At 48.9% G+C, this 23,396-nt stretch overlaps 2 protein-coding genes across 2 annotated transcripts in view; both read right to left on the bottom strand.

Annotated features, from left to right (window-relative positions):
- Positions 1 to 23,396, bottom strand: part of LOC149345452 (BOS complex subunit NOMO3-like) — a 136,236-nt gene that overhangs the window by 60,892 nt on the left and 51,948 nt on the right. Inside the window, exon 5 of the mRNA XM_089546653.1 lies at positions 7,814 to 8,763. Within this exon, the coding sequence (XP_089402779.1) occupies positions 7,814 to 8,763 (950 nt within the window). The remainder of the gene's footprint in view (positions 1 to 7,813; positions 8,764 to 23,396) is intronic.
- LOC149345454 (uncharacterized) lies at positions 18,172 to 19,142 on the bottom strand. The gene has a single exon (XM_089546654.1). It carries the CDS (start codon positions 18,860 to 18,862, stop codon positions 18,284 to 18,286), a length of 579 nt encoding a protein of 192 aa, XP_089402780.1. The 5' UTR covers positions 18,863 to 19,142; the 3' UTR covers positions 18,172 to 18,283.

Raw genomic sequence — 23,396 nt, forward strand, 5'->3', positions numbered from 1 at the left:
GAACTCCCAGAAAAAATCATGCACGCACAGGATGTGTGAAGGTTTTAAGGAGCAGACCAAAAGGCTGACTGATGCTGGGTACTCCGCCGATGTCCAGGTGTCTGCTTCTAAGAAAACTGAATGAAGATCAATGTCAATAGCCCCCGATACTCGGTGAAAGGAATCGCTTTATTGTACTGCCATATCTGAATCTGAAAAGAATTGGACAGCGGGCAAACGCAACTGCCGTATTTTTGGCACCAAAGAAACTTGCCTCGTTGTGCAAGATTGGGAAAACCAGCAACAACAGAACACGTGGATGCACGACTAGTCATCAGAGGCTGCACGTGTCATGCATTGAAGCTGTCGTGTATATCATGCGGGGCCATTACATCGGCCAGACGGGAAGATGCCTCAATCAGCGATTGATGGAACACGCACGCGGCGTCAAGAACGGGAAAGAGAGATCACTTGTTGACCACATTCGTTCATGCAAATCTAAAACGTGCAAACCGTTTTTTGAATAAACTACTGTGCTAGCAAAAAGTAGCGACATGGCCACGCGATTAATAATTGAAGCTGAAAGAATAAATGCTTTGGGAGAGACATGTGTAAGCACTCCCTCTATCTTTTTATGTGATAAAGAACTCTAATTTCTGAGGCAACATTACTGCTAGCACTAGTGATACTCCTTGGTGTATATGTTGCACATGTGAAATAAAATTAATTGGAAGTTAGCGCTCGTGTTGTTTGTGTCTTCTTGTGTCCTGTCCTACTCTGTGCTATATTGTCTCGCTATGATCATGCCCCAACAAGCCCAAAAAGTCATGCGTGTGCCTTTAGTAGCAATGTCCCATGTCATTTGTTTTGTGCTGCTTTCAAATACTAACTGTTGTGTTACCAGATGGTGTAACACAACAGTTAGTATTTGCCTCATGCGCCTCTGTCCTGTCTTTTTAGAGCACGACATTTTTTCAAAACGATGTACCAACTAACCCGCCAAAGAGTTGTACTAAAGAAAGCAAAAGCTATGGAGGCTTACTACCGAGTTGATGGCGCTGGTGTGCAGCTTGGTGTGTCAAGTGCGTTCATTCAACAGACATCCCTCTGGTGGTTTTCGTGTTCTATTGTTATGAAACGTTTGCATGGACAAGCACTGAATTTCATGCCATGAAACACTAGCTGTGCACAGCCAGGACCAAAGGAGACACTTTAGCTCCACCTTAAGAGAATGACGTGCAAACATTTAATTCCCACTGTCAGTCCCCTACAAATTAAACGGAGCGAGGTCAACTGTGTTTATTCTACTCCACACGTGGCCCCAGCGCGAGCACATGTCACCAGCAGCCGAGGCAGCGCAGCACTGCTGATGGTGCCGCTTCCCCCGTGGGGAGGAAGGATGCGGCATTCTTGCTCTTGGCTTGAGATCTCGCCCTGAAAGAGATGTAGGCAGGCTTCGTGCGGGCAACGATTTCTTCTGATGGACAGCTTCAGAGTTTTCTCACCCCGCTGCAGGGCGAGGTAAGGGCCTGTGGGGCCAGAGGCGGTGCAGCCACATTTATCTGGACACGAAGGTGGTTTTTGCCAGGCTTGTGCTCTTCTTCATCGCGCGAGCGAAGGCTTGATGATGACGCACAAAGACATGTGTGGACATGGCGAGGTCTCTGCTCAAGTCTGTGGGGACGGGCTGCAGGCGTAGTTGTCCAACGTAGGCCGACGTCCTCGGTGCGGGCCGAAGAACTCGCCTGGAAAACGGACGGTAATCCCGCACTGGAGATCTTCTTTAAAGGCTGCTTGAAGGGAAGGGAATCGGGCCAAGAGGTCTGCGTGCAACAAGGGCAGCCTTCAGCTGTTGATGCAGGCGTTCAACCATGCCTTTCGAGGAGCAGAGATGTCAGGGCGCGATACAAGGCGCACTCAAACTGGCGGCCACGCTCCGTCAACACTGCAGTGGGGCAGCCAAAATGGGACATCCATCCCCGGACAAAAGTGGACGCCACTGTGCACGCCATGATATCGGGCAGCGGTCAACACACGTAAGGAGACCTCGTGAGGGAGGAAGAGGGCCAACGATGTCGATGTGGTCACAGTCTGGGGGCCGGAAAGGGTGGTCAGGCGTGTGGCAGCGCTCTTCTTTGTCCCTGTCCTGTGTGCGGTGGAAATTTCCCAACATGCTTTACCAACTCGCTCGTCTTACTTGTTTTTGCACGCTGACATTGCAAGCACTCATGAGCCCAGCGACGCACACCTTGGTTGACATCTGGATAGACGAACCTAAAGGTCACGCCGGGTTGGCTTGCAGCTGTTTGAAGACTTGGCGGAATGTGGTGGGTACAAACGGAGAATCACTGAAAACATCGCACATGATGGTGTCTGAGCAGAACGGCAGAGGCACTAGCAACAAGGTCAGAGAGCTAGGGTTGTCTGCAAGCTCCACCGGGATCTGATGGTAGGCCTTCACCAGGTCAATCTTGGGAAACATGCTCATGCCATGCAGGTCAGCCGCGAAGCCATGAATATGAGGATATCGATCTGGGACAGTGCGGGCATTGAGGGCATGATAGTCACCGCTGGGATGCCAATCACTGGGGTCACATTTCGGCCCCATATGCAGCGCCAACTGCTGGACGACGGCTGAATGGTGCCCAATTGCAGCACAGAGTCCCATTCGAGGCGGGCAATGACGACGAGGTCGCCAGCAAGGTGGCACAACACTGGTGGGCCCATAGTGACTATGCGGTGCGTGACGGATAGGAAGCTATCTGTTGCTGGGCCGCGTGATGGCAGGAAAATCAGCCTGAATAGCAGACAACGGCAGCTGTGGGGTGGCTTGGAGGATGGGGGTGGGCGAGGATGCCGTTCACCGACAAATGAGTCGTGTGGTCCACCTGTCGATGAGATCGAAGGTCGACAGCCAGGCCAAAAGTGGCGATAAAGTCCGCTCCAAGGATTGCAAACCGCACGGCCGCGATAATGAAAGTTCATCGGAATGTGCAGCGTAAGCCCAAATCGAGGGTGACTGAGCGCTGTCTGTAGGTAGCTATCTGGGAGGTGTTGACCGCCTGCGCTCCTTGCACAGCACGTTGCCGATCGAGGCAGGCACGATGCTAACCTGTGCACCAGTGTCCACGAGGAAGTAGCTTTCCTGTCGGTGGCGTATCGCAGGATGTAGAACCAGAGTCACCGGCCGCCATCAGTGACTTGCCGGCGTGTTTCCCAACCAGAGGCAAGGCTGCCAGCACTGGCAGGCAGTGACGCCGAACTTGCCGTGGTACCAGCAGAACCCGTTACGGGCTGAGCTCGATGGTGCAACTGCTGGTGAGAGGAAGGCTGGTAGCGACGAGGAATCGGCGCTCGCAGTGCGGCAACGGTGCTCGCGAGGTGGTAAATTTTAGCCTCGAGGCTTGACTGCCGGTCGACGAGAGTAGGCGATGCGGCGGAAGGAATTGCAGTCAGAGTACTCCGAGACACGATCGGCCAACTTTGCGAGCTTATCCAAGCTCACATCACCTGCTGCAGCCAGGACGACCACGAGGCAGGCGCTGAAACAGCTCGTGGGCTGTTGGTGTCCTGTGGGCGGTTGCTGCGCAGCTGTCACATGTGATGGAGGAGCTGGGATGGCTGATGGTCCTCAGTGCTGAGCAACTGCTGCAGGCGTAGCCTCGAAGTGGTCATACGGGGCTCGGGCGTCTTCAAAACACTTGCCTATTACCTCAGGGGAGAGAGTGCGCACAACGTGGAGATACTTCAAGCGCTGCGAAGGGATGTGCCGAAGCTTGAACACCGCCTCCACTTGCGCGAACCATACAGCAGGATTCCGAGGACAAAGTGATGGCAGCTGAACGTGGACGCTGCCGATGTCCTCCACAGCCGGTGTATGAGCCAGGACCTGGGGCCTGGGCGCCGCAACTGTGGTGGCTTAATCTGCATCCATCACGCCCAGGTTCACCAAACTGTAGAAGGACAGAGACTTAGTCCCCTACAAACTGACCAGAGTGCGACGTGCACGAAGCGCACAGGCCGGGAACCAGGTATCAACTGCGTTTATTCTACTACGCATGGGGCCAGCACGAGCACATGTGACGAGCCGAGGCGGTGCACCCCCGCTGATGGTGCCGCTACACCCACATATGCGGTCATCATTCTTTGCCCCCACTGGGAGTCTTCCTTCCTGCAGTGCAGCAGCAGGTGGCACACTCACCGGTGGGGCTCATTTTTGCACACTTGGGGGCTAATGAGGTGCTGAATTTGTTTGAATTAATTTCATTGCCACCTGCCCTTTTGCGCCAATTGGCAGCAATGGTGTAGAGGTAGAGCATCCGCCTCGCGTGCAAGAGGACCGGGGCTCGAATCCCGGTGCCACCGGATTAAAAAAAAAAAAAAACTCCACGTGTTGATGGAATTGCATAACCAGGCTTGGAGTGTGGCCTGATATCGGTGACCAGAACCGACAACGCACTTCCTCACCAGAGCAGGATTTGGCCACCCTGGTGTAGTACTTGGCCACAACCTTCTATGAACAAACCAATTAACCCTCGGCCCTCAGTCCCCAGCGGCTGCGGAGCAACTGACCAAGGCGGCGGTCAGACCTGTGACGCAGCGGAGGGTGCTAAGAATCTCTGGCTCCGGACAGGCCGCCATTGGAAACTGAACCTGGCAACGTTTAAGTGAGGCTAGCTTAGCAGTGCTATTGGAGGAATTAGCCGGTATTAAATGGGATGTCATAGGGCTTAGTGAGGTTAGGAGGACAGATGAGGCGCATACAGTACTAAAGGGCGGGCATTTACTGTGCTATCGTGGATTAGCAGATAGGCGAGAACTAGGTGTGGGATTCCTCATTAATCAGGATATAGCTGGCAACATCGAGGAGTTTTACACTATTAACGAGAGAGTGGCAGCTATCGTAATCAGGCTTAATAAGAGGTACAAGCTGGAGGTGGTGCAGGCCTACACGCCTACATCAAGCCATGATGACCAGATAGTTGAAAGCTTCTATGAGGATGTGGAATCGGCAATGACCAAAGTAAAATCACACTACACTGTACTGATGGGCGACTTTAATGCAAAGGGAGGTTAAAAGCAGGCTGGAGACAAGGCGGTAGGTGACTATGGCATAGGTTCTAGGAACAGTAGGGGAGAGTTATTAGTAGAGTTCGCAGATAGAAATAATTCACGGATTATGAATACCTTCTTCCGAAAACGAGCAAACAGGAAGTGGACGTGGAAGAGCCCCAATGGTGAGACTAAAAATGAAATAGACTTCATACTGTGTGCACACCCTGGCATCGTAGAGGATGTGGAGGTCCTCGGTAAGGTCCGTTGTAGCGACCACAGAATGGTAAGGTCTCGTGTTAGCTTAGATTTGAAGAGGGAACGGAGGAAACTGGTGAAGCGAAAGGCTATTAACGAGTTAGCATAAAGAGGGAAGGTAGAGGAATTCAGAATGTCGCTGCAAAACCAATTTTCCGCTTTAACTGAAGAAGACGACCGTAGTGTTGAAACAATGAATGATAATCTTATAGCTATCGTTACAGAGTGCGCCGCAGAAGTAGGTGGTAGGATGGTTCGAGAGGATACCAGCAAGCTATCTCAGGAGACTAAAGATCTGATTAAGAAACGCCAAAGCATGAGCACGTCTAACTCCACAGACAGGATAGAACTAGCAGAGCTATTGAAGTTAATAAATAAGCGCAAGGTATAATAAATAAGCCGACATAAGAAAGTTTAACATGGAGAAAATCGAGCATGCTCTAAGGAACGGAGGTAGCCTAAAATCAGTGAGGAGAAAACTGGGCATAGGTAAAAACCAGATGTATGCGCTAAAAGACAAATAGGGCAATGTCATCAGCAATATCGATGAGATAGTTGAATTAGCCGAAGAGTTCTACACAAATCTATACAGTAGCGAATGTAATCATCAAGTTACTGAGGGAGGAAGTCGAGCACAGCAATGGGACATCCCGCCAGCAACGAAGGAGGAAGTAAAGAAAGCCGTAGGAGCAATGCAAAGAGGGAAAGCAGCTGGTGAGGATCAGGTAACAGCAGATTTGTTGAAGGACGGAGGAGAGATTGTGCTACAAAAACTAGCCACCCTGTATACGCAATGCCTTGTGACCTCGACAGTACCATAAGCTTGGAAGAACGCTAACATTATCTTAATTCATAAGAAAGGAGACGTCAAGGACTTGAAGAATTACAGACCAATCAGCTTATTGTCCGTTGCATACAAGGTATTTACTAAGGTAATTGCTAATAGAATCAGGACAACCTTGGACTTTAGTCAACCAAATGATCAGGCAGGCTTTCGTAAAGGATACTCGACAATAGACCACATTCACACTATCAATCAGGTGATAGAGAAATGCGCAGAATATAAACAACCCCTATATATAGCCTTCATTGATTACGAGAAAGCATTTGACTCAGGGGAAACCTCAGCTGTCATGCAGGCATTGCAGAATCAGGGTGTAGAAGAGTGTTATGTGAAAATATTGGAAGATATTTATAACGACTGCACAGCTACCATAGTCCTCCATAAAGTCAGCAATAAAATTCCAATACGGAAAGGTGTCAGGCAGGGAGACACGATCTCGCCAATGCTTTTCACTGCCTGCTTACAGGAGGTATTCCGGGGACTGGAATGGGAACAGTTGGGGATAAGAGTTAATGGAGAATACCTGAGTAATTTGCGATTCGCTGATGACATTGCCTTGCTAAGCCACTCAGGACAAGAACTGCAAAGCATGATCAATCAGTTAGACAGGCAGAGCAGAACGGTGGGGCTAATAATTAACATGCAGAAAACCAAAGTAATGTTCAACAGCTTAGCAAGGGAACAGCAGTTCGCAATTGGTAGCGAGGTGCTGAAGTAGTAAGAGAATATGTCTACTTAGGGCAGGTAGTGACCACAGATCCGGATCATGAGAGGGAAATAACTAGAAGAATAAGAATGGGGTGGAGCGCATATGGCAGGTTCTCTCAGCTTACCAATATCCCTGAAGAGAAAAGTATATAACAGCTGTATCCTACCGGTACTAACCTATGGGGCAGAAACGTGGAGGCTAAAAAAGAGGGTTCAGCTTAAGTTAAGAACAACGCAGCGAGCTATGGAAAGAAAAATGATAGGTGTAACGTTAAGAGATCGGAAGAGGGCGGAGTGGGTGAGGGAACAAACGTGGGTTAATGACATCTTAGTTGAAATCAAGAGGAAGAAATGGGCTTGGGCAGGGCATGTAATGCGAAGGCAAGATAACCGCTGGTCCTTGAGGGTAATGGAGTGGATTCCAAGAGAAAGCAAACGTAGCAGGGGACGGCAGAAAGTTTAAGTGGGCGGATGAGATTAAGAAGTTTGCGGGGATAGTGGCGGCAACTGACAAAGGACAGGGTTAATTGGAGAGACATGGGAGAGGCCTTTGCCCTGCAGTGGGTGTAGTCAGGCTGATGATGATGATGATGCATGGATGCTACTGGTGTCGCATTACCACATAACAATGGACTGATCACTCGTGATTAATGGATTCTATTTCTGAGCTACTGGGGCTGCCGAGGATTCATTGAATGTGGTTTAGGCACTCTACTTTTGTTTCTTGCGTCATCATCATCACCATCAGCCTGACTACGCCCACTGCAGGGCCTCTCCCATGTCTCTCCAGTCAACCCTGTACTAAAGAATGCTGTGGAAGTTTCCGCACCAGCTTAACAACAACTTCCACGTGTTAACTTTGAGTGAAAAATGCACTGCTAAAATAGTTAGCCTGGCACACAAAGGAGGCCGTCCTGCACAGCTACAGATTCTGAGGCCGAATCCCTGTGTGTGGCTAGTCCAAGGACCTACCTGGCCACCGAGAGGACGACGGTGTCCGGCCGAGAGGTGTCAAAGCGCAGCTCCTCCTCCCGGAACTCGTGGCACCCCACTGGTCGGAGGGTGTACACCCCCGGGCGGGGCAGGCAGTGCTGGGATGAGCCCGCAGGGACATCCAGCTGCAGGGAGGTGCCGTCTGTGTGCACCGCCTCCAGGTGTGTCGCGTGGCTCGACACGATGCTGGCTCTGAAGCCCACCTGCCGCAGCGTCACGCTCGAGACGGCTGTGTCCACGGTGTGGGCCAGGCCCCCCTCATGCTCCCAGCACCAGCCGGGGCAGTCGGCCCACAGCCAGTACTGGCCGACGGCCAAGCCGGCAAAGCGGAAGCTGCCGTCGGGCTGCACTTCGGCCGTCTCCTCGGGCGAGCTGCCGGTGCGCAGAGACACCTGCAGGCCCGGGCTGCACTCCCCGAGGCAACTCACCCGGCCCCGGATCTCCGCCCTGAACCGGGTGAAGGCCGGCGGCTGCCCCCCCCCAGGGACGTCCAGCGTCAGCTCGCTGGGGACGAAGCGCAGCCCCTGCTCCTCCTTGCTCACGAAGGGCCGCAGCACGTAGCGGCCGGCCCCGAGGGACACACAGAACTGGCCGGAGGAATCGGAGACGATCGCCAAGGGCGCCTGGGCCCCTTCGATGACGATTCTCCGCGCAGCGCCCTCTATGGTGCCGCACACCTCAAACTGGGACACCACCACGGCAGGTAGCTCGGGAGTGTTGGGCGACACGCGCACGGGGAAGGGGTCGAAAGTCATGCTGGGGGCCCTGACCTGCAGGACGTACTGTCCAGCCTTCATGTTCTCCAAGTGGAAGGCCCCTGTGTCATCGGTGGTCGCCACCTTGCTGCCGTCCAGGAAGACTTCGGCCTGAGGCACCCCGGGTCCCTCTTCAGAGACCCGCACCCAGCCACTCACGCTGAAGCCCCGTACCTGTTGGGAAATTACAGACTCCAGTTGCTGCACCTTACAGTGATTTGGATACCAGTGAGCGATACAAACTCACAAGCAAAACAGGTGAATTAGTATTTGCATGAATCAACCCAATACAGAGGTACTTCAAAGCCCAACTCAACACTTGCACCAATACATTCACCTGCCACACATTGTGATTGGGAAAACCCCCTTGATAGGTGCAAATTTAACGCTGCGATGAACAGTAAAAAATGCCCCAACTTAATAGCTGCAGCTCGAACCAAGTCAATGAATCAACACCACGACATCAAGAGACATTCGTTCATTTTAATAAAGCTCACATTAATCTGGAGCACATGCTCCGGGAAACTCAACATATGTGGTTTCCATGATGCTTTTCATGATACACCGTATTTAGTCGCGCATAATTTGTGCACCCCCAACCCGGATTTTTGAAAAAGGACTTTTTGCACACCCTGCTGTGCCCAGCATGCACACGCAAGAGAGGCTCGGGGAGATCGGCGCAGCTGCGAAAAGTGAGACGGGGTAAACGGGTCCCTCTCACCCAAGTGGTCGCCCACACAGCCGTCTGCTGTTAGGTTTGCCAGCCAGACTGCATGCAAAGGCGTCGTTTTATCTCCTTTGCATTCGCATCCTTGCGCAATTATAGCTTTCAGCTGCGCACACCTACATAATGTGGGGGAGGTAAGCGAGGAGATATTGCAACCTCTGCAACGTTTCTTAGGATAATTTGCACACCCCCTTTCTGAAGCCTCCATTCAAAGAAGCAAGTATGCAAATTACGCAAATAAATATGGTAACCGACACATGGGATTCTGCCACCACCAAGTAATATTGATAATCATCATTTTCCGAAAAAAGTGCACAATGTTCTTTTTTCCAATTTCCAACAGAGACAAAAGTAAGTTCATATTTTTAGACTACCGAACAAGTCAAGACATATTTTCTCTGCAGCTCCCAGCATTTGAGGAGCATTTTCATAAAATTTCCATGCTATCATTTCAAGAGTTGCATGGAACCAGAGAGAAGGCCAAGTTTTCTGCCCCTCACATTGGCTGCATCGCTGCAGCGACATTTTGCCAATTCTCCCCCCCATAAGCTTCACCTCACTTTTTCCTGTCTGTGTGGTCCAATTGTGTGCATATCGAGAGACAATTTCGCTGTTTAGAGGCCCGGTATTATTTTATCTACTAGTTTTGCTGGCAGGGTCCACCCAGGTCCACCAACTACTGGACAAATCCAAGAACTGTAGAATGGTCAAAGTGCAACACTGTCCAAGTTTTCGCAGCTTAGCACAGACGTGATTGATGTGAAAGCTCGGCCTCTCTTTTCAAAAACTAATCTAGGCAAGATCGACACAACTGAAACAGCCCTAACTAATGTTGAAGATCAGCAACGACAAGATCATTAAGTTTTGGCAAGCATCATTAAGAAAATGAACAACTTGAAAAATCATGAAAGGTGTAACAGTTTCGTTTTTGTTGACATAACGGATTCTGACCCCAATGAAGGTTTGGTTTCAAGGTGTTTAACGTCCCAAAGTGACTCGGGTTATGTGGGACGCCGTAGTGAAAATTTCGACCCCCTGGGGTTCGTTCTTTATTTATTTATTTATTTATTTATTTAGGACATACTGCAGGTCCAGTGAAGGGCCCTGGCAGGAGGGGCACAATAAACACAATACAAAAAAGCACAAAACAAAAAGTACAAGGCAAGTAAAAAAAAAAATCAATGAACGGCCTGTTCAATGGCATCAATGTCAACTGTTGATGATGGTGGCAACTGATTCCACTTGTTAATGGTGCGGGGAAAAAAAGAGAATTTGAATATGTTAGTTCTGGCAAAGTAAGGTTTTAACGATTCAGTGTGCCTGTTTCTGGCTGACCTGGACGTTATCGGTTGGAGATACAAATCGGGGGCCATTGACAGTTTGTTAGTTTTCAATAGAAAGAGAAATCTTAACCTTAGTATTCTACGCCGAGTTTCAAGGGACTGTATGTTATGTTGAAGCAACAGAGCAGATGGTGAGTCAGTGGTGCGATATTTAGAAAATATAAACCGAACTGCTTTGCGCTGAATTCTTTCAAGGGCATTAATGCTAGTCTTTGTGTGAGGATCCCAAACAGTGCATGCATACTCAAGTTTTGGTCTAATCACGGTGTAATATGCCAATTGCTTAACGTAAGGGGGAGCTTGTTTTAACTTGTGCCTAAGAAAACAGAGATTGCGAAACGAAGAAGAGCATACGGTTTCAATATGTTTATTCCAACTAAGGTTATTCGTTAGTGTTACTCCTAGGTACTTGTATTCTTTGACTTCTGAAAGGTGCCGAGTGGGAAGATTATATGAAAAGGAATGACTGTTTCTTTTATTAGTGATCCGCATAAATACTGTCTTGTCAGCGTTTAGTTCCATCCCCCATTTAACGCACCATTCACTAACATTCTGTAGGTGCAATAACATCTAACAGTACACAGGACGGCAGCCCAGTCTCAGGAGTTTATCACAAATCAGTGCATTATGAAGGCTGTCATTGCCTCCTGAATAGGCTGGGTCAAGGAGGTTATATAAACACTGCTGGAGCGGAGGGGGCGGCCGCCAAGTGAAGCCGCCATCTTGCGGGGGGCAGAAAGCCCGCCAGTCGCCGCAGCGCGCGCCGAGTGTGTACACGGAAGTGAAGTGGTGCTGCTTCACTGGCACGGCATGTAACACGGCCAGAACAAACAGCAAACCAAGCGAAGGCTACAGAAAAGAAATGAGACAGCCCTAGAAATTATTAAAGCAATCAAAGAAAGGAAGCTTCTATCCGATGAAGGAGCTGAAGTGTTTAGAGCAGCGTTCTCAGATGACATCCAGCAGCTGCTGGGGAGGGCAGGAGCTGCAAAGGGAGGGAAATTCCCTCCAGCATTGCACACCTTCGCTCTTACACTACATTTTTATTCACCAGCAGCCTATGAATACGTTCGCTCAAAGTTCAATGATGCTCTACCATCACAACGCACAATCCACGAGTGGTATCGATCCCTTGATGGACGTCCAGGTTTCACTGCTGAAGCATTTGCTTTTCTGGAGAATCTTGTGCAAACACGATCAGAAGTACTGTGCACTCATTGTGGATGACATGGCGCTACGAAAGCTTGTTGAGCTGGTCGGCGACAGGGTGGTCGGCTATGTCGATTTTGGCACAGGTTTGGAAGATGACAGCCTTCCTGAGGCAAGGAACGTTTGTGTCTACGTGCTCGTCGGAGTCAACATGCGGCTTAAAATTCCTGTAGGGTATTTCCTGATTGACTCTCACACGGGCTCAGAGAGAGCTGAACTCACAAAGCAGTGTATCGAAAAATTAGCTTCTGTAGGAGTCGAGATCATCTCACTGATGGTGCACCGTCTAATTTTCGCGTGGCTGCAAGTTTGGGGGCTGAGCTTCGCCTTGGAGGTAAAAACTTTTGCACATGCTTTGAAAAACCAATTGATTCCTAAAAAAAAAGTGCATATCATGTTAGATGCATGTCATATGATCAAGCTGATAAGAAACTCATTAGCGACTGTAAGCCGTCTTGTTGATGTTGACGGGCAATTTGTGAAGTGGTCTTACATACAAGCGCTAGATGCCTCGCAGTGTGAGGAAGGTCTGAGACTTGGAAATAAGCTAACAAAAATGCACATAGAGTAGGCAAAACAAAAAATGAAGGTCCGGCTGGCAGTCCAAGCACTGAGTTCTTTGGTAGCTGACGCTCTCCATTTTTGTGAGCAGGTATCGAAGCTCCCACAGTTCAGAGGCACTGCTGCCACGGCCAGATTTGTGAGGCTGTTCGACCATTTTGAATTCAAGGAATCCCTTGGCGAACACAAAATGAATCCTGCTGGAGGACATTTTTTTCTGATGCTCGAGCGTATATAAGCGCTCTCAAGGAGCCAGCCAAACGGCCCGTTCTGGAAGGTGTCAAGAAAACAGGATTTCTGGGCTTTCTAATATGCATGCAAAGCACCGAGGAGATTTTTGATGAGCTTATTCACAGGGGCCCTTTGAAGACTCACAAGATGAGCCAAGATCATGCGGAGACATAAGAGGGCGAGGTGGATTCAATAATAATCCAACAGCAGCTCAGTTTATGGCTGCCTACAAGCGTCTGCTCGTGCAGACGGAGGTGAATCTGGAAACTGTTCACAAGACGTGGTTTCTGTCTTGGGCGCATCTGTTATTGCTTCTGAGGAGAGCGCAACTACGGCTGTCACCACGACGCGAAGGTGTTCCTTACTGCAAGCTGAGGACCACGACTACACGCCCAGAAAGGCTTAGTTCTACTGTACCCTACGTTGCAGGATTTGTCGCTCGAAAAATTGCTGCAAAAAGTACCTGTGATCAGTGTGTTACAGCTGTTTACGCTGAAGAACAACTGGCGTTGGTCAAACAAAAAACCCGAGGTGGACTTGTATCACATTCAAAAGATGTGATTTCGCTGTGTGAAATGGCAGAGAAGGGACTCCGTCCGTTGCAAGCACACTATGAAAGCATTCAGCAGTTCATCTGAAAACAAAGCACCTAGTGCTGGAGGTGTTGAGCACGTCGCCAGAGAAAAATTGGTTTTCTCAGTTGAGTCAGCACCTCGTGGACTGCGACGCATTAGACAATCATGTCTACAAGCTATGCAAAGGGGCTGTACATTAAAATCAGGATCCGTCACATAACACCAGAGAGAGGAACAGGTGCATCACAAAGCTCCGTCCTCTCAACACTGATCACATTTAAGAACCAGTGAAGATGCAGGGTGTAGAATCAGTCACGGCATTAAAACCAACTAGTGCCACTCTTTGTATTTGAAAGAAAAAAAATGTCGGTACTGAGGACTGAAGATGTGTCACTTAGAACATTTGGATGTGTTTGTAGCACTTCATAAATTCTACTTGCTTTTTTTAGCTGTTTGACAGTGTGTTGTACCTGTTTGCTATGTTTAGCCATAAGTCAGTCTTCTTCAGTGAACAAACACTATATGTGTGCCAAAATAGAAACTATTTCGTATTTGTTGTTCATGTTGCTGGCAATTTTGTCTAATCCCGTTGTGTAACCTACCAGAATGATGTTGGTCATTCGACCCTTTGCTGTTCCTTCACGCGTTAACTGGGCACAAATTCTATGGACATAATTGCATTGGTTGTTTGCATGCTTATCAAGTTGGCTGTGTCAGTGTGACAGTCAGGTTTCTTGCTTACTCTAAAAAGTACTGGATGCTACGCTCTTTCGTGTTCTCAAAATACCGCATTTACTAGTTACAAAGTTTTTCATGCACTGCTATTTTGCATGCTACGTTTTCACCTTTGAATTGATTTTTGTTCTGACATCTTCCATGACTGATTAATTTCTGCATTTAAAGAGATTGCATTTAAGAAGATGAATAAACGATAACTGCTACACGCGTTTTGTCCTACTTTACTTTTCTACTTTGCGACAGCTGCATATTGGTGCCGATAAAATGAAAAAAAAAAACTCCCCAATACTCGGATATCTGAGCTTTAGAAAAGCCCAGGTGTTTAAAATCGATCCTGTGATCACCGATACGGCTCGCCTCATAGTCTAGAGAGTTGCATTAGAGCTTGAAAACCCGTTACACAATTCAAAACCGCTGTGAATGTCGGCGAACAGCGCTGCGAAGCGCTTGGCAGGCTGCTTCTTGCCCCCAAGATGGCCGCCGTCGGCTTCACCCGAACCCATTGGCCGGTATAGGCGTCCTCCACTCTGTGAAGGCAAACATCCGCCTGGGTGCCTCCCTTTTTCTGCCAGGCTGTGCTGGCACTCAGGCTTCAGGGGTCGAGCCTCCCACACTGTCCGTGACAAGCGAAAGAAATTGTGGGCCAAACAAAATAGCTTGAGACCAGTTCTGAAAACGTTTTCGATGGGGCAGTGAAGCAGGCACTGTACAGGAGCAATGACTGGTAAGGTTGTGACATGCCCTGTCAGCCATTCATCAATCAAAGTATAAAAATAAAGTTGATGATTTCAATTTATTTCAAGTTCTACCAACTTGGCTTGGTATATCTCAAAGCACTGAATGGCATGTACCATTGCGTGCTTCCATTGAGACTGCTGCACACGTGGCCGAGCGGCATTTATTGTTACCCATAATAGCATCCAAACGGAATTTGCAAAACTGAACCTGCCACAGGGGAAAGCACCGGCCCTTGGATCATTTTATGGGCCTCCTTCAGCAGAGCCACTACTTTGTTTATACAATTTTCTTGGAGCTATTACCATTGGAGCACAAATATCAGTAACATTATCTCTGCAGCTAACAAAACCTTAGATTTTCTGAAACGTAATGTGAGAAACGCCCCAGAACATGTAAAATTACTAGCTTATAAATCACTTGTTAGGCCAAAACTCGAATACGCGTCACCCATTTGGAGTCTGCACTAAGCATATCTCGCCGACGCATGAGGATCAGTTAAAAATCGCGCTGTTAGGCTTATTCATGCATTGTCATCTCTCACAGCAATCTGGATTAGCACCACTTTTATGTCGACGTCGCACTGCCAGCCTTTCACTGCACCACTTTTTTCGTCCCTTAATCAAGCACCACAGCAGCAGCAGCACGCATATCCTATCAAGCCAGCCAAGTTGCACGCCCGGACCACCACCTTCACGGCCTCACAAGTGCATGTTCACCTAAGAGCAATGTTGGATGGAATGGTATGTGTTCGTTATAAAAAACTGTAAAATACGCCTTCCTAAGTCGTTCTAGTTTTCTCAATGAAAATAAAACATGACTTATTGTTAGCATAATTCCCATTGTGGCTTGTCTTCTCTTGTTAGTAGGAAATTGCGTGTGCCCTGTACAAAGACGACAGATGACCACTTCTTTGAAACGCTCCTGGTGGGTGCAGGACTGCCACTCACACAAAACTGGTTTTACGAAGTGCAGTTTGCTACTTGCTTCGAGGTTCAATGAGGACTGCCATATTTACTACTCTGATTTGCTTGTCACGAGCTTGAGCAGTGCACAAGTCTGCTCTCTCATTTCCTTTTATTCCGACATGACTCGGGACCCAGCAGAGTTTAATGTTCTGTCCTTGACCTGTGGCTTAGTACAACACGTTGCGGGGCTAGTTGGTTATGCATTTTCTTTCGTTAAAATTTAAGCAGCGCTAACTTTTAGGACGAATACACAGAGGACATGACAGAGGACATGCACTGACTGCAACCATGTTTATTGAACACGTTTTTCGTAGAACATACAAGAAAAGACGACCGTGAGCGCATGCACATCTGCGTCAGACCACAAAAAGAAAAGGCCAAGACGACAAAGATGACAGCAAAGGTAGATTAATGTGGGCGCACGCACGCATTTCGTCCCTTATTTTTAAGCAGTCTAAATTCGCTGGCATGCAGGGAGACAGAAGTGGTGCTGACACACATGTCGCCTTTTGCCTTGATGAAAAATGCTTCGGATAATTCCCGAGCTAATCTGTCTTTGCTCCTGCTTAGAATTTTGATTTTGTCAAGCCGTGGCTCACAGTTCTCATCGTGTTGGTCCTTGCAAGAACGGCAATGGGCGGGTAGATTCAGGCATGAGTCTGATGCGTTTCCCAAACTTTGTTCATGTTCCCTGGCATGTTCGTTAACACAACGCCCTGTCTGGCCAGCGTACACTTTGCCACAAGAAAGGGGGATCTCATAGACCACACCCGTGGCCCACCGGACAAAGGGCTTAGCGTGTTTTGTTCCACAGCCGGATGTTGCAGGGCCACTGCTGCTGACTTTGGGGCCAGTTTACAAGGCGCAGAGAACACCATCGGGACGCCGTACTTGTTGCCCACCCTTTTTAGGTTACCTGGTGGATGTATGGCATAACCACTGGTTTGGCGTTCCCGGGTCTCTCTTTTCTGCGTGTCTTTTTCTGCCTTCCCTTGAATTTCTGTAGGAGTGCCTCGGTCACAGCTGTCAACACGTGATCAGGGAGCCCTGCTTTTCGCAGTCTTTCTACTTCGCCCCGAAAGCTCTCTTGCATCCTGTGAGGGCATGACTTAGCAAGTGCGGATTCCAGAGAAAGGGTCGCAATAGCCCCCTCAACAGTTTCTGACTATGCCGAATCAAAAGGCAAAAAATCTTTCTTGGCTCTAGGGCGGTAGCACCAGCATACACACTTTTCTCCGAGCATGATGTCCAGGCCCAAAAACTGGAGGCAGTTAAGCACAGGTAACTCGTAGGTAAAAGAGAGCCCTTTTCCATGTTGTACAAATTGTTCTAAAATATTCATCGCAAATTCCTCATACCGGCCTTGGTCACTTTTCTTTAAAAGTACTAAAAAATCGTCTACATATCTAAAAATCTTCAGGACATTGCCTTCGTCAGTTAGTGAAGCCAAAGCGTTGTCGAATGATGCAAGAAAAATGTTACTCAAAACTGGAGCGACTCATGATCCGATGCAAATGCCCTGGCGCTGTAGATAGCGCCGGTTGTCAAACTCGATAAAAGTAGCGCTGATATAAAATTCTAAAAGTGACATGAAGTTATCTACACTTAAGCCAGCTGTATTCTGGAATGCGATAGTACCGTTTGCTTCAATGCATTGTCTGACAGCAATAAACAGGTCATTATGTGGTATAGAATAAAAAAGATCTTCAACATCTATGGTAAAGGCATATCCAATCTCCCCTCCTTTCAACATACTGGCAACTTCCAATGAATTCTTGGTGGCAAAGGGATCACAAAGAACCAGATTATTTAAGTGCCTAAGCATGAACCTACTAATATGTTGCTGCCAGGTCCCTTTCTTGCTAACAATCGTCCTGAAGGGTGCATCGGGTTTGTGAGTTTTCACCGCAAAGAACACGGACAAAGTATTCACTCGAGAGTCCACAATAGCTCTTGCAAGGCTCTGGAGTTCCATGGATTTACATAGGCCAACTGCATAGGCTAACTGCCTAAAAGTTAGCGCTGCTTAAATTTTTAACGAAAAAAAAAAGACCTGTGGCTATTACTATGTTATGCATGATGTGATCAAGTAAAGGAGTGACTGCATTTCTAGAGTAGAGAGCAGTAAGTAAACTTGGGGAGTCTGTGTAAATAATACTGTTTGTGAGCTTCTCATTTACTATTTGTTGAGTGGCTACAGAGACAGCGTAACATTCGGCAGTGAAGATTGATGCACATTCCAGAAATATTCCTAAACGGACATCTGCAGGGACAGATGAAACTCCGATCAAGCTGATTAACGAACTTGATCCAAGAAGAGAGAAAACATTAAAAGCACTGGAGACAGGCATAATAAATAAGCAAATTCCACACAGCTGCTGACACAGCAAAATGAATTTCATTTGTACTAATGAAGGGAAAGGATGCACATAAAATCCTTCCTGTTGCGTTCCCGTGGCGTGAGAAAGAAAAAGAGAGCCAGGCGACCACTCCGCTCCAGGACCAAACACAAAGTGATTTATTCCCAAACCCCCTAGCTGCGCTTCAGCTTAGAGGGCGCCACTGTTAAGTTCATAGGTGGCGACCCCAACATCTCCCCCCACTCAGTCACAAGTTCAAGCGGTCCGGTGGCACTACACGGCGGCCGCTACGGGTAAACACAACACCATCACCAGGATGTGCAGGTCCCGCTGTAACAGGAGGCGGATCGGGTGCTGCTGCCTCTTGAGTTAGGGGGTGAGGCTGGAGAAGTGCTGGATCTGCTGCCCTCAGCACAAAGGGAACAAGGTGTCGACGATTCCGCTGCAGAATCGTTCCTCGCTCCGTTTCGACGACGAAGGACCTCGGACGCTGTGCCTTGCTCAAAACTGTAGCACGCACCTGGTCAGGTCGAACCCAGACCTGCTCACCAGACTGAAGTGATGGCAGATCCCTGACGCGATGATGTCGGTCGAAGTCCTTTGCAGTCCTTTTCTCATAAGAATCATCTCTGAGGCCTACCTCCTCCCTTTTGGGCCAGTGTGGACGAAGCTTTTCATCCGGCTTTGGGACTCGAGTTCTCAGTTGCCTTCCCATTAGGAGCTGAGCCGGGCTGAAGCCACTCACACCTGGTGTATCCCTATAGCTGAGAAAGGCCAAGTAAGGATCTTTTGCCTTACGGAAGGTATCTTTCACAGTCCGGATCATTCGCTCTGCCTCTCCGTTAGACTGTGGGTAATGGGGGCTACTGGTGATGTGGTCAAAACCATAAGATGCGGCGAATACGGTAAATTCACGTGAAGAAAATGGCGGACTGTTGTCTGACTTAACCTGTTGCGGTATCCCATGACGGGCGAACAGGCTTTTGAGCGCCTCAATGACCACCGGAGCTGCTGTACTTTTCAGTGTCACCACCTCTGGGAATGCAGCTCAGGAGAGCAAGCTGCCGGGCTAGTTGGTGAAGCATGCTAAATAGAATTCAGCGAAAAAAAAAACAGACAAGGGACGAAGAGAGACACACTGAGACGTTCACGAGCGCTCGTGAACGTCTCAGTGTGTTTCTTTTCGTCCCTTGTCTGTTTTTTTGCGCTAAATTCTTTTTAACACCTCTGGGAATCGGGAGTAGTGGTCCACAACCATCAAGAAGGTTTGACAATTGTGGTGAAAGAGGTCCATGCCCAGAACTTCCCAGGGACGACCAGGGAGATTTGTAGGAAGGAGTGGTTCCGCTGAATTCACTCGAGTAAGGGCGCACCTTTCACAGCTGGTCACGAGGGAGGTTATCTTCGCTGTTATGCCAGGCCACCACACAGATCCACGAGCGAGGGCCTTGGTGCGGCCGATGCCCTGATGTCCTTCATGCAGAAGCGTCAAGACTGCTGGCCTCATTGCTGCAGGGATCAAGAGGCGAGTGCCTTTGAGGAGAAAACCATCACAAACAGAAAGTTCATCCTTCACTGATTCATACTTTGAGACGTGAAGAGGTATCTTCGACTTCTTTGGCCAGCCGTGCTGGCAGAAAGAGATGAGCGTAGTGCATTCATCACAACTTTGGGCATACCTGATATCCTGCATGTTCAGAGGAAGCACATCTGGAGCAGAAGCCACGACTTCGGTAGCAAAAAGTTCCACTGTGTCTACTGGATGCACTTTGGGAGGGATGCGAGACAATGCATCCGCTGTAGCCAACAGTTTTCCGGGCACGTACATGATCTGAAACTGGTAAGGCATTGTCTTAAGCCTGAGTCTTTGCACCCTCGGAGGAAGCACGTCAAGTTCCATTTTGCCAAACAATGACACGAGAGGAAGGTGATCAGTTTCTACGGTAAAGGTGATGCCCCTGATGAACTCGTTGAACTTCTGGATGGCCCATGCTGTAGCCAAGGCCTCTTTTTCTCTTTGACTGTACCTTTGTTATGTAGTCGTCATTGCCCTTGAGGCAAAGGCTACTGGCCTCCGCTCACCAGTCGGTTGTGCTTGTAGCAGGACTGCTCCGAGTCCAAAAGAGCTGGGGTCGGCAGAGACTGTTGTGGCGTACGATGGGTGGTACTTGGCCAGGCAGCGTTCGGACGTCAGAAGTTCCTTGACTTTTTTGAATGCAGCTTCCTGTTCATGCTGCCAAGTCCAACTAGCATTCTTATTGAGAAGGGTGCGTATCGGAGCAGTGATTTCCGAAATATGAGGCAAGAACCTGGCATGATGATTTACCATCCCGAGTAAACGTCTGATACCTGCAACGTCTGTGGGAGGTGGCATTGCATACACTGCATCGATCTTGCCTGGGTCTGGCTTGATGCCTTGTGCTGAGACGACGACACCTAGGAAAGAGACCTCGGAGACCCCAAAACAAGACTTGTCTTTGTTCAAGGTGACGCCCGCAGTTGCAAGACGAGTCAACACTTGCTCAAGTCTTGCATCGTGTTCCTGCTTGGTACGTCCAAAAACAAGAATATCGTCAATCATGTTGACAACACTCTCTTGACCTTCAAGGATTCTGGCCATTTGCTTCTGAAAATACTCCGGGGCGGAAGTGATGCCGAAGGGCAGTCGGCAAAAACAATAGCGACCGAAAGGTGTGATGAAAGTTGTCAATTCTTGCGAGTCTGCAGACAACTTGACTTGGTGGAAGCGTGCAGTTGCATCGAGCTTCGAAAAAACGGCTGCGTCACCGATGAGCCCAAGAACTTGTTCAACAGTAGGCGAAATGTGTCTTTCCCTGAGAACCACTTTGTTTAGTCGAGTCAGATCCACACACAAACGATACTTTCCATCCTTTTTTGGTACTACCACCAGTCCGGCGCAGCACGGAGTTGGTTTATCAATACGGTGAATGACGCCGTCGCTTTCGAGTTTTTCAAGTTCTTGGTGAACAACTTCACGCAGCGGGATTGGTATCCGTCGAGGTGCACTGAGTGAGAACGGTGAGTCAAATGTTGCTGAGTACCTGCTTGCAGAATGTAGTCTGAGAAAGATCAAGGACACCGATGCGGGTCTGGCCGAAAGAAAAAGAACAGTGTGCATCCCGTATGTGCACAAAGTTTCGCACAATCTAAAAAAGATAGTGAGCAAAGGAGGCATTAGACTGGTTTTTTCAGCCAGGAATAAACTTAGCGGATTGTGCAAGCGTGTTAATGAGGATGGAAGCAAAAAAGGCTGCCAGAAGAAGCATAAGCGGAAGTTCGTTCAGTGTCGTGTTGGTGTCGTTTACAAGATCCCGACCTCTTGCGGCAGTTTCTACATCGGTGAGACGGGACGATGCATCAACGATAGACTGTGTGAACATGCAAAAGATATAGAGAACAAGTCTCGCAGAAACCACCTTGCTGTGCACTGTGCTGAGTGTGAAGATTGCGAAGCGCACCTCAGTCGGACCACTACCATCGCCCGTTATAAAGATGAGACCACAAGGCTCATTTCGGAGGCTTGCCATATCAGAAAGCTCGGTAACACCTGTATCAGCAGCCCATCCATAAATCTACTCTCAAAGGAACTTGCGTATCTTAATCAGTGACGTGCCTTTTTTTAGTCAAGTTGTGTGGTTGTGCGGTATCTTTCTCTCATGCTTATTTTGTGTTTTACTCGTGCCATTTCATATATATGCTGCCTTGCCTGTAGCAATAAACCATTTGGTTGTTAGTCAGCGCTGGTGTTTTGTCCTTCTCTTGTGTCTCGTCTTTGATTGCGCTGTTTTTCCAATTCGTAAAAGTGAGAACGGCACAGCATCTTGTTTCAAGCGAATGGTGTACTCATCTCTGAGCGTGCCGAGGCCACGGAACAGTTCTGCATGAAGCGCTGGCTGAGGAGTGTTGACAGTACCCAAAAATTTCACAACTTGAAGAGCTTGGATGGCTGGTAGACCCAGTTAAAGTACTGAAAGTGCCTCAATGACGTAAATATGCTGGGAACTGGTCTTCCCTTGCCAAGATAGCTGTGCCAAATACGAACCCCGTACACGCAGAGGTTGGCCACCGGGCCCTGTCAAAATAGCGTCTACCTTGGCGAGCTCCGCCGGGACTCCGGGGAAGTCACTTGGAACTGCGGAAACCTCGGCACCCGAGTCTACTTTGAACTGAGTTGTGTAGTTGTCGACTGTGATATCCACATACTTGGCTTTAGCTGGCGTCTCGAGAGCATGCATTTGGATAGCATTGAGTTTGGCCTGCCTCGACTTCCTGGAGCGGCAAACTTCAGCAAAATGACCTTTCTTACCGCAGCTGTTGCAGATAGAGCTCTTTGCCGGGCACTCCGAGCATGCATGATATGCCCGGCCGCAGAAGAAACAGACCGGAATGTCACGATAGCGTTCCGACTTCGCGTCCATTGAGCGTGCTCTGTCGTCGACCGGCCGTCGCGAAAACTTCTGAGTCGCAGCATCAATATTGACCATGCTTTGCGAGGTGGCCTGTGCGAGTGAACGTTCCTTGTCCGCGTCCTCGGACTGACGAGCTTGCGTCCAAGCTTCTTTTAGAGTTAGCTTCAGGGAGCAGCAAAGCTTATCGGAGAGACGCGTGTCGAGCCATCCAACAACAAACCTGTCCCGGACCAAGCGTTCTTCTACCGCCGGTGACGGGTAGTTGCAACGCTTGACTAACTTGAACAGTTCGGCGTAAAATGCGTCGACACTCTCACCAGGTTGTTGAACGTGCTTGTGAAAGCGAGACGCCTCATAGAGCTCACTACAGGGATGCACGAAGTGCTCCGTGAAGCGTTTGACAACTGCGTCGTAGGAGGCTAACTCGGCAGCGTCGAGTGAAAAGGTGTCTAGCAGCAAGCGAGCTTCCGGGCCCATACAGTACAGAAGCGTACGTACTTGCACGTCTTGCGGAGCTTCCCGCAGTCCGGAGACAGCGGCATAGTCCTTGAAGCGAGACTTTCATGAAGACCAACTTGCAGGGTTGCAGAAGTCGAATGCGTCTGGCGGCTGCAGAGTGAGGCCTAGCCACTGGGCCTGCTGGGCACTTTCCGGGAGCACCTGTTCGCCGTTGGCGGTCATTGAGAGCTGCTTTTAAGACTAGTTTTTCACGCTGCTGTCACTTCTGACACCATGTTGCGTGGGCGTTCCTGTGCTGACGTGCCGGGAGGCTGTGAGAAAGAAAAAGAGAGCCAGGCGACCACTCCGCTCCAGGACCAAACACAAAGTGATTTATTACAAACCCCCTAGCTGCGCTTCAGCTTAGAGGGCACCACTATTAAGTTCAGAGGTGGCGACCCCAACACTTCCAACTGATTACGATAATATCAG

This window comes from Amblyomma mixtum, chromosome 5 (assembly GCF_055824585.1).
Source record: "Amblyomma mixtum isolate Tamu chromosome 5, ASM5582458v1, whole genome shotgun sequence".
NCBI classification, from domain to species: domain Eukaryota; kingdom Metazoa; phylum Arthropoda; class Arachnida; order Ixodida; family Ixodidae; genus Amblyomma; species Amblyomma mixtum.

Coding starts and splice junctions, on each gene's coding strand:
- LOC149345454 (XM_089546654.1), bottom strand. CDS start 18,862: ATGATCCGGACTGTGAAAGATACCTTCCGTAAGGCAAAAGATCCTTAC.